This window comes from Harpegnathos saltator, unplaced genomic scaffold (assembly GCF_003227715.2).
Source record: "Harpegnathos saltator strain DR-91 unplaced genomic scaffold, Hsal_v8.6 scaffold7, whole genome shotgun sequence".
NCBI lineage: Eukaryota > Metazoa > Arthropoda > Insecta > Hymenoptera > Formicidae > Harpegnathos > Harpegnathos saltator.
The window spans coordinates 1598812-1614363 of NW_020230537.1; the positions used below are offsets into that span (position 1 = coordinate 1598812).

The 15552-nt window shown below is 46.5% G+C and overlaps 1 protein-coding gene across 1 annotated transcript; it reads right to left on the bottom strand.

Moving 5' to 3' along the window:
- Positions 1 to 915: 915 nt before the first annotated feature.
- Theg (Testicular haploid expressed gene) lies at positions 916 to 14676 on the bottom strand. Its single transcript, XM_025305538.1, has 7 exons — positions 14314 to 14676; positions 13255 to 13358; positions 13082 to 13174; positions 12536 to 12679; positions 11635 to 11752; positions 9227 to 9452; positions 916 to 1372 (listed from the first exon to the last, which is right to left on the bottom strand). Exons 1-7 carry the CDS (start codon positions 14449 to 14451, stop codon positions 1167 to 1169), a joined length of 1029 nt encoding a protein of 342 aa, XP_025161323.1. The 5' UTR covers positions 14452 to 14676; the 3' UTR covers positions 916 to 1166.
- Between the last annotated feature and the right edge of the window lie 876 nt (positions 14677 to 15552).

Consider the following 15552-nt stretch of genomic DNA (forward strand, 5'->3'; position numbering starts at 1 on the left):
ACACTAATCTGTTCCGAGTGCGAGCGGATTGCTGGCCTAATTTATGACGTCGGCGCGGTTACATCCTCGCGCTTTTGCCGCGCGCGTGCTCACAATGCGACGCGACAGACGTGCGCGCTTTTTGATATATCGCACGTGCACTGTCGCGCGACGAAATCGCGCACGTAACGGCATTTGCGAACTGTAACACATCGCGCCCTGCACACACACACACACATACACACACACACACGACTCACAAATGGGCCGAAGCAAAGTGGAATATAATCGGCGAGGGCTGATTGTCTTACATGCGGCAATTACCGTGATCGGTTCGGTCCTTCGGCTGTTCGATGCAGCTTCCGTCGATGGGATTGGGGGATCTTTAAATCCTCTTGGGCGGAAAGTAATTAAATTACACGATATAGTGGTTTGCGAATAAAGCGGTATTAATAGATAAACTAAACTCGAGAGATCAAAAGGGGAAGTGGGAAAATAAGGGATGAAATTAGATACGAAGGGAAATATAAAAATAAGAAAGAAATATAATGTAAAGGAAGATGTAAAATGAAATACAAGATTCGGCGCTCCACAAATAAACCGCTGTTGCTAGGTGAATCGAATCAGGGAAATCGAGAGGAAAGGAAAGTATAATATTGGATGAGAGAGAAAAAATAAGGATGAAGAAGAAATTCAGATTGAGAATAAAAAAAAAGTAATGAGAGGTAAAATGTAAATTACAGATATGAAAGGCAAAGGGTAAAAAGAAGAGGTAAAAACGAGAGATCAACACGAGGGAAATAGAGGGAAAGAAAAACAGAGAGAGAGAGAGAGAGGGGGGGGGGAGAGAAAAAAAGAGACAGAACGTCGAAAGCGCGGTAGTGCGTGCGAGGATTGTCGGATTTCGCGAATGAACGATCGCGCTTTTATCGGCGCGCTAAATATTTATTACGGCGTACACAAAACGGATATACTTTTGTTTTTCATATATCGCAACGTGTGCGCGCGTCACGGCGATGCGATTGAGAGGGGTGGGCAGGAGAGACGACGTGGAATCACGGAGAGGAACGACGGACGTTTTCCGATTTGCGTGCCGGCGTGTCGGCGTGCGGGAAGACAAACGAAATTAACGGCGCGGACTGTGCGGGCTCTCCCCGCCCCTCCCCCTCCCCCCGCAGCGTGTCGCATCACCGTTTGCGGCCGGCGCGCACCCGTTTCGCCATTTTGAAGGTGGCCTTTGGGTAGATCTTCGGCTTGGCGAGCCGCTTGATACGCCTGGAGCATCTCGCCTTTAATGCCATCGGCGACACGGTGAAGGCGTCCTCCCTGAGATCCGTCTCCTTGCCGACCGGACGCGACACCGGCTTCGCCAGAGCGATTATTCTCTCGGAAGCTGTGGCATTAAAGGTTACACCGTCTGAGCCCGCTCGGTCTCACGTTATATTGACATCGTCCTCTAAATCGACTTATTTCTTTATCGGCTGAGGCTTAGCTTCCTCGCAAAATAAGATTAACCGTCGCGCGCGCGCCTACGTGTGTGCGTTACAAAACACGGACGGGTCGTTCCGCGCTGTGCGGCATACGGCCCCGTAATCTCGGTCGAATTTCATTTTGCACGGACACACGTGTACGCGCGATACTTATTTGATTAGTTAGTCGCCGGTTGCGCTACGTAACTGGATAATACGGCAATATGTGGCTCAACTTTCTAAACTAGCGAGCCGTAGCCGAGAGCGCATTTCGGATTACGAGCGTTCATAAATGTCTAAACGGCACGACGATGGAGGGGCTTAAAGAATGTCACACACGTTAGCCCGCACGTTGGAATTATATCTCGCTGTCGTGCGATATATAACGATCGCCGAGGAACGATCGGAATTCGCCGATCGGGCGTTACCACTGGGGAATGTCAACTTCATTCGGATCCGTCCGTCCGATTCGCCGTAATCTGAAAACGCGCGAAACGGTCGATTGTATTTCCTGCGGAGTGATACCGGCAGAATTAAACGCCATTATGATGCGTGCGTGCGGTCACCGGGACGGTTCCGTCGGTACTTCATGTATCAATCCTTTTTCTAGCTTGGGAAAAAGTAAAGGCAGAGAGGAGGAGGAGAGAGGAGGAGGATCGAGAGAAGAAACAAGAGAGAGAGAGAGAGAGAGAGAGATGAAGGATAAGCGGAACATCTCGATTTATGTCTTTTATATCCTCCAGCTTGAAAGATACATTGTAAAAGTTGAGCGCGAGCAAACGTTTCGTCCTGCAGGCATCTCGCGTCTCTCGCATTTTATTAGACAGATTTCAATGGGAGAATGCGCGTCGTACATGCGCGCAACGACTGACACGTCGCGCGCGCGATTATACGCGAAAATTAAAGACGGCCGGCTCGCTTCTCGCCTATCTCTCCCTCCTTCCTCCTGTCGCTCTTTCTCACGTCTTATGTATGCGAGCATACGCCTTCCTATTATCGCGAAAGGCTCGATGGACTTGTACATTTTGTATCAGGCAACGTCTCGGGCGAGCGCGCGCGCGCGCGAAATTAAATTCCACGTCAGCGACGACGTCGGTTACGTCCGACGATAGCGAAGGGAAACTTGAGGCACCCCTTGGAAATATGCTACAGAGAAAGTTGGATACATCGTACGGGCGGGCAAGGGACAGGACGAGCGTGAAGCGCAAGTTGAGTTGAGCCGAGAGAGAGGGGGAGAGAGAGAGAGAGAGAGAGAGAGAGAGAGAGAGAGAGAGAGAGAGAGGGGGAGAGAGAGAGAGATAGATAAAAGGACGACGGAGGGGAAAAGGGTGATGAGAATCGAAAGGGGTTGGCAGCCGGGACACACCGGGTTTTGATCCGATCGGGACGATTCTTCAGAAACATTTGTTTACGTTCCTGTCACGAATTCCCGACCAGACGGGGAATTAATCTACTGCCGTGCGGACGTCGTGACCGCGTGGCTTGCCGATCGATAGTGGAAGAAGACGACGTTTAATCAGACGCGCTCAACTAACGCGCGGCGGGCCACGGCTGTGCGGTAGACGCAGCCGAGAAGCGAAACACGCGACAGACGGATGGCATTTATTTCGTAATCTGGCACTTTCGGCCTGGAGTAAGGTAAGCGAGGGATGATCGGAAAAAATGAGCCCTCTTACGAGGAAGAACCGCGATAATAATATGATTAACACAATAAACGGAGAATAATATAATATTTAGGTGGGGATAATGGAGCAACGTGATTTGGAGCATAATAAATGGGATAACAAATAAATTTATGTATGAATGAGAGAATAAATGCATGACTGGGTTAATAAATTAATAAATAAATATGTAGATATATATACATATATAGATATACATACAGGGTGCTAAATTTCAATCGTAACAGGTAAAGAATCTCGAAAACTGAATGAAAGATACTGAAAGAAGCTAAAACACGTGTCCCATGATTTCGAAGGGGAAAGAGAATGTCATTATCAGTTTTTTATTTGGAGGGCATTTTCAAGGTCAGTTGAAGGTCAACTTCATTTTTTTAAATAGAAAGCCCATTTTTTTATTATATCTTCTTTTTCCACCAATTTTAATCAATTAATTTTAACAACTTTTGTCCGAAACATTTTTTTATTTGCCTAATATTTTTTGAAGTATTTAAGGAAAATTTGGTGACTTTTTCAACATTTAACTTACGATATCTCGCTAACCATTTGTCAGAAGAAAAAGTGGTACTAGACCTTTTTGCTCTATTCAGTCTCAAGAACATATTTTTACAACAGCGCCCTGACTTTTATCAACTTATCGATCTTGAATCGACTTTGAAAATTTCAAAATTATTAAATGAACAAAAGTTAGGGCACTATTATAGTAATATATTTTTGATAGTAAATAAAGTAAAAAAGTCTAGTACTATTTTTTCTTTCCACGAATAGTTGGCAAGATATCGTAAGTTAAATGTTGAAAAAGTTACACCAAGTTTTCCTGAATTATTTAAAAAAATATTAGGCAAATAAGAAAATGTTTCAGACAAAAGTTGTTAAAATTAATTGGTAGAAAAAGAAGATGTGATAAAAAATTGGGCTTTCTATTTTAAAAAATCAAGTTGACCTTCAAGTGACCTTGAAAGTGCCCTCCAAATAAAAAACTGATAATGCCATTCTCTTTCCCCTTCGAAATCGTGGAACACGTGTTTGAGCTTTTTTTAATATCTTTCACAGTTTTCGAGTTTTTTACCTGTTACGTTTGAAATTTAGCATCCTGTACATACGAGATGTTTAACGACGGGTGGAGAACGCTCGTGCGCGTACAGTTTAACTCAAAATTTCATACGGTCGTTTGCAAGATGCGAAAGGACTTTTGCGCACACTCTGACCTGATTTACATATATGTGAACGTTTTCCCATCTACCGCCAGAGACTCCCTCTGTGTCACACATATATTACACTTACGCAGTGTATAAAAAATACCGGCGAAATATCTCGAAAACTAAGCATTTTAGAAAAAAATTCGGACAAAAATCACGTAGTTTCAAGGGGGACGTGAAACAACTGTATCAGATTTGTTTGCAGATGGCGCCACTTTCGATATTCACTGATCATTATACTTTTCTCAAATGGAAATCCCAAGTTTCTATCGTATCATCTAGTTCTACCAATTGATTTCAACAACTTTCTTCTGGAACGTTTTTCCCTAAAACGCTTAGTTTTCGAGATATTTCGTCGTCCCGGTACTTTTTATACACCCTGTATATTTTACACACGTATATTGCACTTGTACAATGCGCGTATTATATTACACATATAATATAATGTGCGTATACGTACATAAGTACATATATACATGTATCGATATTGTTCGTTTGAGAGCACATAGTTTTCATTAAATAATTACGATAGCGACAAGTGTCGCGAGCACAACACACGAAATACCGCTGCAGGCAAAACTGTCTGCTACGAGCGGCACGACGGCACTGCAGGTAGATCGGCAGCAAAACACGTTTCGTGTGCCGCGGGCTTAATGTGTAGACCGTGTCCCGTTTATCTCCACTATGTCTACATCAAATGCTACAAAATCGTTACCCTCCCGGTTATGGTTGAGTGGAAAGATAACGCGAATTCTGCATTATATCACAAGCTCGGTGATACCTAGAACTAATGACGAAGTAAACGATATCGATCGATCGGAGGGGGCGGGTGGCGGCGAGGAACGTGCGATGAAATCGGTCGCTCTCATGAATTTTTGGCCGATGTTTCGAGTTTCGACCGAGGAAAAGTTTCGTCGAAAAAAAAAAAAAAAAAAATGATAAAAACAACAGGAAAGTATGAAGAAAAATTTCATTCCCGTTGTGTCGTTGAAGCGATCATTCGTCCGCGCACGCTTTCCGCGAAGTAATTTTTCATCGTTTGATTAAAAATGTATACGCGTTATGCTCGTGTATATATTTTGCGAAAAGAACGCATCAATTTTTCGCCGAAGTCGCCGCGATGTATAAAAAATGTTCCTTCCGAAGTCTCGACGTTTCCGCATAAGCTATCGAATACGGTCGCGGCGAAGAGCAAATTCGTCGTCTTCTCCGCTACGCCAAGGTGCTCCGAAACCGTCGTGGCCGTGCGATAACGCAAATTTCCAAATAGAAATAACAAAGGATTAAGAAACTCGAATTAAAAGTTATTCCAACGATAGGAGCCTCTCTCATTGTCGCGTATCCGACATTGTCGACGCTCGAGAAAACAGAAAGGCCCGGTCCGGCTGTCGAGTCGACTCGAATCGCAAGCAACTCGGAAAGTGGGAAATTCAAAATACCAGGCTTGATCAAAGAGTAAGGAGAATTTTGAAATTCCGCGCGCTGTATCTTGTCTATTCAGTTGATTCCTTTTTTGTGTGTTGGTAGCACTACCAGTGAGGTACGTGTCAATTTTCAGGCATGTGCGACGCTTAGTTTGTATTTTGCGAGCGAAGACGTACTTCAGTGTGTTTGGCGACTTTTTGTGTGGCGAAATCAATCGGATCAGAGAGCATACCGCTTTGCTTATCCAACAGTTCTTGGCGAGACACAACACCGTTATGATGCCGCGATCACCTTATTCTCCAGACATGGCTCCCTGTGACTTCTTCCTATTTCCCAAACTCAAAAGGACACTCAAAGAACAATGTTTTCCAACAATAGATGAGATAAGGGCGAAATCGCAGATCCAGCTCAAGACGATACTTAAAGAGGCGTTTCACCGGTGTTTCTCAAACTGGAAGCTACGTTGGCATAAATGTACCAGGTATGTAAATATGAAACCGGAATTTTTGTATAGAAAATACACGTTTATTGTATGAAAATGATAAAAAATATTTTATTCCAAGTATTGCCCATCGCTAGCTATACTATATTTTTCCCACCTGTCTGACAATTTGTGGATGCCAAAAAACTGTTGCTCTTTTGAGGCAAACCAGTCATCGAGCCATTTTCGTACATTTTCGTAAGAAATGAAGCGCGCTGCTCAGCAAGTGCGTGTCCCATCGATGCAAATAAGTAGTAATCGGACGGAGCCAAGTCTGGTGAGTAAGCCGCATGCGAAAGTATTTCCCAACTAAACGCCTCAATCGTTTCCTCGACCAGTTTTGCTGTGTGTGTGATGGTGCATTATCATGAAGCAAAATCACTTTGTGTTGCCTTTTTCTGGTTGCCTATTCTGGTTGTTTTTCACGCAAAGCTTGATTCAAATCGATCATTTGTTGTCGGTAGCGTTCAGTATTAACGGTTTCGCCAGGTTTTAGCAGCTCATAATAGATCACACCCTTCTGATCCCACCAAACACAGAGCATTGTCTTCCGTCCATAGCGATTTGGCCTTGCAGTCGATGTCGATGGTTCGCCTGAAACCATCCACCCATGATCTTTTACGCTTAGGATTCTCAAAATATATCCACTTTTCATCGCCAGTCACAATTCGATGGAGAAATGACTTTCTTTTGTACCTGGCGAGCAGCATTTCGCAAGTGGTTTTTCGGTTTTCCTGCTGTCTTTCATTCAGTTCATGTGGAACCCATTTTCCCATCTTCTGGATCTTTCCCATGGCTTTCAAACGTATGGAGACGGCTTCTCGTGTCACATCAAATTGATCCGCGAGTTGTTGTTGCGTTTGAGCGTCATCCTCATCCAACAATGCTTGCAATTCGCTGTCTTCAAACTTTTTCGGTGGTCTTGCACGTTCTTCGTTTCTCACGTCAAAATCGCCACGTTTGAATTTTTTAAACCACTCAAAGCACTGTGATTTACCAAGAGCATGCTCACCGTAAGCTTCGACAAGCATTCGATGCGATTCTGCAGCAGTTTTCTTCAAATGGTAACAGAAAATCAATGCTGTCCGCAAATCGTAGCTTCCAGGCAGAAAATTCGACATGTTCAACGCTATTACAAACTATGCTGTTGTATGAAACTTGTATTGTTGTGAGTTGAAAATCTTTGTCAGATGTCAACAAATGGAAATGGCGCCAATGACGCGGTTTGACGGTAACTACATTGACAGCTAGGGCCATCTGTGGGCAAATTCCGGTTTCATATTTACAGACCTGGTATAATATCACAGGCGGACCACTTTGAAGAAGATGGGATAAACATTGAAGATTAAATAAATATACTTTCCGAGAAAATAAGAAATTCTCGTTACTTTTTAATCAAACCTCGTAGCCGCGCGACGGATCTTCGCGAACTTCGCGTCTCTCCAGTCGGCGAGATATTCTAATCTCTCGTCGAGATCGGATCACCCCGAAATATATCAGGTCGAAGTCAAGAAAATTTTCCCTTGACGAAGGGCCGACCGATCGCGGGAAAGGCGGAAGGGGAGGCGGTCAGCTCGTCGCGGAACGGACCTAACGAGATCGAGCGTCATCGAGTTGAGCGCGGAGGTGGGTAGAAAATGTCCGCCGGGGCAGCGAGCGTGGGTCCAGTTACGGCGATTCGATAGCGTCTAACAGGGTTGGCGCAGGGGAGCATAAACGACAACGAAGACTTCGCCGCAGCTGTGTGAAGTTGGCCCCCCGACCACCAGGAATTTAATTTTGACCATTGCCATTCGTTTGGTGGTCGTTTGGTAGCGTTTGGTAGTCCGTTCCCAAGCGTTTGGTAGTCAAAATTGTTTTCGTTATTAGTGAAAGTCGAATTTGCATTTGTGAAGCTGGCTTTCTAAGTTTAAAAAATGTTACGCGACATTCCCTTGTCGCGATATTCTATGTAACTTTCATTGTGACAAATTTTTTGGTGGTCATATTTTTACGGTCGGTAGTCAATTCCTGACGTTTGATAGAAAATAGTAGTAATTATTAATGAAAATCGAATTTGCGAGTGTTAGGTTGGCCTGCCAAGTTTAAAAAAGCACTTCCCACGGTATCCTTTCATAATATACATAATTTTCATTATAATCATTTGTTTAATGCAAAGTTACTAAAGATTTGCTTATTGACGAATTTCTGGGCAGAAGACGCATCGACAAGAAGGGGTATTGACATCACCGCGAATCCCAGTGGCGTCTATTCAGCGGCTTCAAGTGGTTTTCATTGACAATATGTGATATGTAAAATCGAATTTAAGCATCAGTTTGATTATAAACACTAATAAACGAGGTAAGTATTAAACATAACTTATATAAAAAAAATATTTCCTTTGAAACTAACAAACTAAAATGCCGCTACCACGATCATATACGTAATATAATAACCACTACTACGTTAAGTGCGTTAGGATTCTCTGTGACGTGACGAAAGAGTGGGGATATAGAGTAAACCTCTATAGTTTAGTAATTTTGGTCTAATGGAAGCTATTTTATGTTTATTTCATCACGAACGATAATCGAAATTGCAATCGTAAGGAAAATAGAAGTTTTAATGAGAATTACAAAAGTTCATAACAAAAAAAATTATTTTTACTTATAAAACAGTTAAACGACTACCAAAAACGATTGGTAATGGTCAAAATGATCCAAGATGCCGTGGAAACCGATTTTCGAGCCGGGAGGGCCAACTTCACATAATAATTTTTTGCGAGAACTATTGCACTTTTGACCACCAAACGTTAGGAATGGACTACCAAACGCTACCAAACGACCACCAAACGAATGGCAATGGTCAAAATTAAATTCTTGGTGGTCGGGGGGCCAACTTCACACGGCTAGACCTCGCGGCCGGCCATCAACGATGGCGCGAGGCGGTATCGAGCGAGAGAGATCCGCGAGAGATCGGCGGCAGGAGGAAGGATCGCGCGGCGAAAAATGCGCGTACCAGTGGCTCGCATCGCGGCCGGCGTCACGGCTCCAGGTACCCGCAACGGGATCTCCGGCCGCTTCCTCGTGATCGCGAGTCTCTCCGTGCGCTTGGTGATCTGGTAAGTGAGCGCGCTCGCCGCCACCACAAAAGGTTCCTTGGCCTTCGGCTGCTCTCGGACCGTCGGCTGCGCCAATGCCTCCAGTCGCTTCGGATCGACCGGCCGCCACTTTCTTTTCTTTGTCTGCAATAGCGGCGTGACTCGCACGAGATCTCTGATAGAAGGTAAAGGGAGGGAGAAAGAGGGAAAGAGAGAAGGACAAAGAGAAAGAGAGCGAAGAGTCAATAAGAACCTTTGAGACTCCCGGTTAAGGCGCTTCCTGGTCGAGTCAGGTCGAGTCGCATCGCGTCACGTACTGTTTGGCTACTCGTAAGCTTCGCGACGTTCGACCAGCGAGAGACTCGCACCTGCACCTCTGATCGTTTGATTTTATACCGCGCGTGTTATTTATTCGTCCACCCGGTATTTTCAAGGTCGAGTCACGTCGCGTCGCGTCGTGTTTGGATACTCGTGAGAATCGCGACCGGAGAGCCCGAACTTCGCTCTCGATCGATTTTATATATCACGGGACGTGTTATTTCATCGCCCAGCTGGGAGATCAAAGTGAATGCCGTGATGAAGTAACTTCATTGTAGGAATAATTAATCAATGATAATACACGCGTCGAGCGAAAAGTACACAAAGCTGCTTTCGCTGGAAACTCGAACGCGCGCGGACTTCCGTGATATACGAGGGTGTAGTCCCAGAAGTACCTGACCTAACAAAGAAAACACAAAAAATTTGGGAAAAAATATCTTTATTTCTCTACATAGTCTCCTTTTAGCTCAACATACTTTTCCCAGCGATGTTCAATAACTTCGATACTCTGTTTATAGTGGGAATCGTCGAGCTCCTCAAAATAGCCATCAAGCCACCTTGGTTCATAGTGGTTTTGACTGTTCCTTCGTCTCAGGTGTGAAGTGATGGACCCATGTTTCATCCATGGTTATGAATCGACGCAAAAACTCGGCTTTATCGCTGCGAAACTTCGCCAAACACTCGATTGAGACATCCTCGCGACGCTGTTTTTGTTCCAATCGCGGCACCCATCTTGCGCGCAGCTTTCTCATGTCCAAATTTTCAGTCAATATGCGATGTACAGCACTTTTTGAAATGCCTACCATGTCTGCTAATTCGCGCATTTTCAGTCGACGGACATCCAATACCATTTTGTGGATTTTCTTCACCATTTCTGGCGTGGTCACCTCATTTGGTCGATGTTCGTCTTGGCAGTTCGTACGGCCTCGTTTAAACTCTGCCACCCGATATTTTACTGTTGTAAACGAAGGAGCAGACTCCCCCGGAGTAGAATCTAGCTCCGCTTTCATATTGGTTGGACTGAGGCCTTTCAAATGAAAGTATTGTATCACATAACGATGACCAATTTTTTCCATGTTTACAAATTCACTGAGAGCGTTCACTACTGATGGCTGCCAAGCAAATACTAAACAACGTAGCGTCGTCAAACTTCAAACTTAAGCTTTATAAGGCTGGTACTTTCTACCATAGTCACTCTTTTCAAACAACAACCGCTATCTATACGTTGGGTCAGGTACTTCTGGGACTACCCTCGTATCCTTCCAATTCACCGAACAATTCTCTCCGCCCCTTTCGCCGACACGAGAGACAGTTTTAGTTTCGTTTCCACGCATTGACAGTTTAGTTTTACACAAATTACGGGACAACTGCACGGATCTGACAAGCGGACCCTCGACGTCAACTAGCAAGTTCCGAGACGTCGGCGAGTAACTGCTCGAAACGTCACCGTCAGTCCGCGCTTGTAATTATGACGCTGCAGCATTCGCCATGGCTCTTAATTATGGCTACTCGTATTGGCTGATTTATTGGGGACAGCGGACCGCCGCTGTAATTGGGACATTCATCTAATTTGTCGAGGTCGAGTCGCAGGTTTGGACACTCTCGTAAGAATCGCGACGGCCGTCTCTCGATTTCCCGAGTTACACGACGCGTTATTTAATTGTTCTAGCGGCGCTTTAAACTGTCCACGCGCGTTCCCGCGGGGAAGCGCTTGTCATCGCCGTCAAACTGTCCGATGCAGTTCCGAATTGTCGCGAGAATCCGCAACGCGGTTCTCTCTCTCTCTCTCTCTCTCTCTCTCTCTCTCTCTCTCGCCGGTCGGCGAGAAAGCGACAGCGCAAGGCGTTACCGGCGCCTTCGCTCCGTCGTTATCGATTATCGTCCTGGCGGAATCGGCCCGGACGTTCGCTCTTATCTGGATCGATTACTACCGATAAGCGAGCGGAGGGGCAAGGGGCGGCAGGGAGAGAGGAAGAACGGCGACGGCAGAATGGCGATAATTTCTTACTGGTTTCTTTTTGGGCCTCACGACCTTCGGCGCGGCGAGTCTCTCCAACACCCGCATGTGCCGTTGCCAGTCTTCCGGCTTCGTGAGCGCCTTGCGCAGCTTGGCCATTAGTCTCCTCCTGGACAGGGAGCGACGATTTTCAGCGCGACAAATCTCTCGCCCGCTCGGGGAGCAAATGAACGCGCATATCCCGGACACCGAGGTGCTCGCGAACCACGACGAAGGCTGATCGCACGCGTGCGCGCGAGAAGAGAGTTATCTTGCAGCGCGGATCGTGATATATATCAGGTGAATCGCTGCTTTTTTCAATGTTGCATAAACGCGATAAGGCATAAATGCAACCTCGACACATCCATTGGGCATCGACACATCCTATTAATAATTATTTCCCGTACCGCTATCGCATGTCCGCTGTCGTTAATTAAAGGCAGAATTTGATGCACCTCCATTCGCGGCGCGGCGCGGCGCGGCGCGCAATTGATACGGCGGGGGGTTTCAGCTTACGTTTTATTACTTACCCGTTAATGTTGCCGCGGCTTTGCAGAAGCGAGCTAAGTACGCTTTTACTGAATAATTAGTGAATTTCATTTAAATTCATACCACCGTGTCGATACAGACCTCCGTGTATAAATCTACGCGGAAACGAGGAGGAAAAAGAGAGCGAGAGAGAGAGAGAGAGAGAGAGAGAGAGAGAGAAAGTAGAATTTAAACACGAAATAACCGGTCTCTTTAATTTCGTATAATTTCCGCGCGAGGGATTAAAGCGGTCGCGTGACTTTCCGTATTTTTACTGTTCGACGAGTCACTTGCGCCGGATCCGAGGAAAAATTGTATGTCTAGGATGCGCGTGTCGTTCGCAGCGAAAAAGTGACATGATGGCGGCAGGCGGTATCGGGTTTACTTTTTCTTGGCTTCTCGTTCTTGACGCGCATTGCAGAATACGCGATACCGCTGGTACCGTGACTTTCGAACCTTCAGCAGCAGATCGCTCACGGTTGCCTTCATGCTTTTCGTACGGGCCAATTGCATCGCTGCCAGCAGATCCCTAACGTTCAAGGCGCCGTTTAAGTCACACACCGTACATCCATCCATCCGTCGACCGAGTCTCGACTGTCGCGCGCGTCTTCTCCACCCCGACAAGTCGCTCCGTCAAATTACGAGCAAGATCGCGCGATCGTCCCGACTGCGTCGCCGTATTAAGCGCAACATGTGATGATGATTCTCCCCCCTGCCCCCTGCTCTCTGTGTCTCTCCCCCGCCATCAGAGATAAAACAGCCAATTGATCAGCAAAACAATCGTTCCCCGTTTGAATCGCCCGCGATCTCCGCACGGCGATAATTCCGAGTCAGACGTTAATGAGCCCCGGGGATACTAACGCTAATTAGTTTCGCGTTAGTCGAGACTCGAACGTCTCTGCCTTCGACGACGGGACGCAAACGGACGCACCTCTTCCGCGGCAACGCCAGCTCGACGATGCGTCTGCTGCTCTTGGCCGCGAGCGTCTTCGGGTGGATACGCGGGTAAGGAGGCGGCGCCGCTCTGCGCGATAATAAATTTCGTAGAGGAGCCGCGATAACCCGACGGGCTACCGTAGGTGAGGCGGACGACTGTGCACTTACGCGGCCTCGTATTTCTTGGTTACGAATTTGGGCTGCGCCATAACCCGGATGCGCTTGGAGGCGCGGCACCGCAGGGCCGCGCGCCGAACACTAAAGGGATCCGCCTGGAAAGTACGTCGATATAAGTATCACGCTGGAGGAGACACAAAGGGCCTTTCGCGCGAGAACGAGGCGTCGAGGCGCTCGAGCACCTGCTGCATCGATCGTTCTCGACTGAACGTTTTTCCGTGGGATAGTGAGACAGAGTGAAAGACGCAGGGCGAGAGCGAGAGAAAGAGAGAGAGAGAGAGAGAGAGAGCTGTAGGAGTGACGGGGGGAAAGGAGGCGAGCGAGCGAGCGAGAGAGAGAGAGAGAGGGGAAGGGAAGGTGAGCGGTATTATCTCTCATAACGACTATTTGATTCTACGGAGGATACGGCGCGGCGATAACGACTTAGCGCAATAACGAATTTCAACCGGATATTTTCAGGGCGAGGTGTGTGACGTCACATCAGATATCCCGCGGAAATTTTTATTCCAGCGCGCACATAAGCCGCCCCGCCGTGGGGCGCTGGGTTTGAATTTGCTCGTTGGCGGAAAAGGGTAGAGAAAGAAGAAGAATAAAATGGCAGAGCAAGAGAGAGAGAGGGAGAGAGAGAGAGAGAGAGAGAGAGAGAGAGAGAGAGAGAGAGAGAGAGAGAGAGAGAGAGAGAGAGAGAGAGAGAGACAGAGAATGAAAGAGAAAACGAGATACGTGTCGGTGCCTTTCGTACTGAAGGTACGTCAGCCTCCGGACGAGAGTAACGCGCGCGTGACAAACTTGCAGACGCGAGCGGAAGCTCACGCTCGAGTGGATTGGGATTTTCGTGAAAAAACGTGTTATATATTATTGCACGCAGAGCCGCGCTGATACGTCCGTCCGTCCGTCCGTTCGTCCTACCGACCGACCGACCGACCGACCGACCGGTCAGGACGGGGATGAAAGTCCCGCTGACGGAAATGTTTCTTCTCGCCAGCGGAGACGTCGAGACGGCCGAAGAAGCGGTGTGGCGGTTCGGTATCAGTGGCGGCGGGATGTTACCACGAGGTTGACGTCGAATCTGCGAAGTCGCCGCCAGTTCGGACGCGCCAACAGCGCGATGTGCTCCTTGCGCGATAAATGAGCCATGGCGTATCTGAGCCGCAGCGCGAGCATCTTATCGCGGCGACCCTTTTTCATCTTCCTTCTTCTCGTGGCTCCCCGGGCGCTGGTGATGACCAAGCGTTTCCGCTATGCTCAATTAAATTACACCGTCGCCGTCGCCGCCGCCGCCGCCGCCACTTCGAGATGCGGTTTCTCCGCCGCGCCAGTAGTGAGAATACTACGTATTCACCGGCGGGAAGGAAGGACGCGGCGAAAATTAAACGACACTCGCGAGCTGAAGCAATACGCTGTAATTTCTTCCATCGCCGCTTCGCGGCACGCGGATTCTCCACCGTGAGATTTTTCCACCCGGCCTTCGGCCCGACCGGACTGTCTCAGCTGATGATGCGGATGCGGCGACAAAATACGAGCGCCTCGAAGCAGCCTGAATTCGCCGTCGCGCGGCAGCTTTCACGGCTGTTTAGCGCCGTAGACTTGCGCGTACATTAGGAAAAAAAAATGTAGTATCTCTAACAAAACTGTTTAGTTGAGGCATTTATTAATAGCAACCAAATATCTTGTTTTATATAACAGAATATTTAGTTGTCTCAACTAAATATATTTTTCTGCTTTGTTCTCTGGACCAAATGATTTGGTCCTTAGACTTCATATATAAAAATTAAGCATTTTAGTTATTTTATTCATAAAAATTACGCAATAACGAAATATTATTTTACATAAACTAAAATAATGCCCAATGGATACTATTTTGTCTTTCTGTGCACTAAAATTTAGATTTTATATATTAAGAAAAGATTATATAGTATTTTTAACAAAATTCATATATAGTTAAAGCTTTATGGTCGCTATGACAAAAGTATTACGTTATACGAACAAACCGTAATCAAACAAGATATTTGTCTGCAGGAACTAAACAGTTTTGCCGGGCATATTTTAATCAAATTATTTTGTTGTTGCAACAAAATTTTGGTTCACGCAACAATACATTTTTCCTAGTGTAGACAGAGACTTTGCGCTTCGCAAAAGAATTGCAAAGAGCGCGGAAGAAGAGGACGGCTGTATCTCTATTTCTCTAGTTTCGTTCTAACTGGAAAATTATATAACCGTCCTGGACATCTTGCGTCTCGGAATATCTCTTACAGGGCGCGAACGAGACGAGTTTGTTTTCCCTGCTGA

Excerpts from the sequence above, each read along its gene's own strand:
- Theg (XM_025305538.1), bottom strand. The coding sequence starts at position 14,451 with ATGAAAAAGGGTCGCCGCGATAAGATGCTCGCGCTGCGGCTCAGATAC. Across the intron at positions 11,753-12,535 it reads GAACGAGAAGCCAAGAAAAA|GAGGAGACTAATGGCCAAGC; the intron begins GTAAACCCGATA and ends CTCCCTGTCCAG. Across the intron at positions 1,373-9,226 it reads GGCCGCGATGCGAGCCACTG|CTTCCGAGAGAATAATCGCT; the intron begins GTACGCGCATTT and ends TTAATGCCACAG.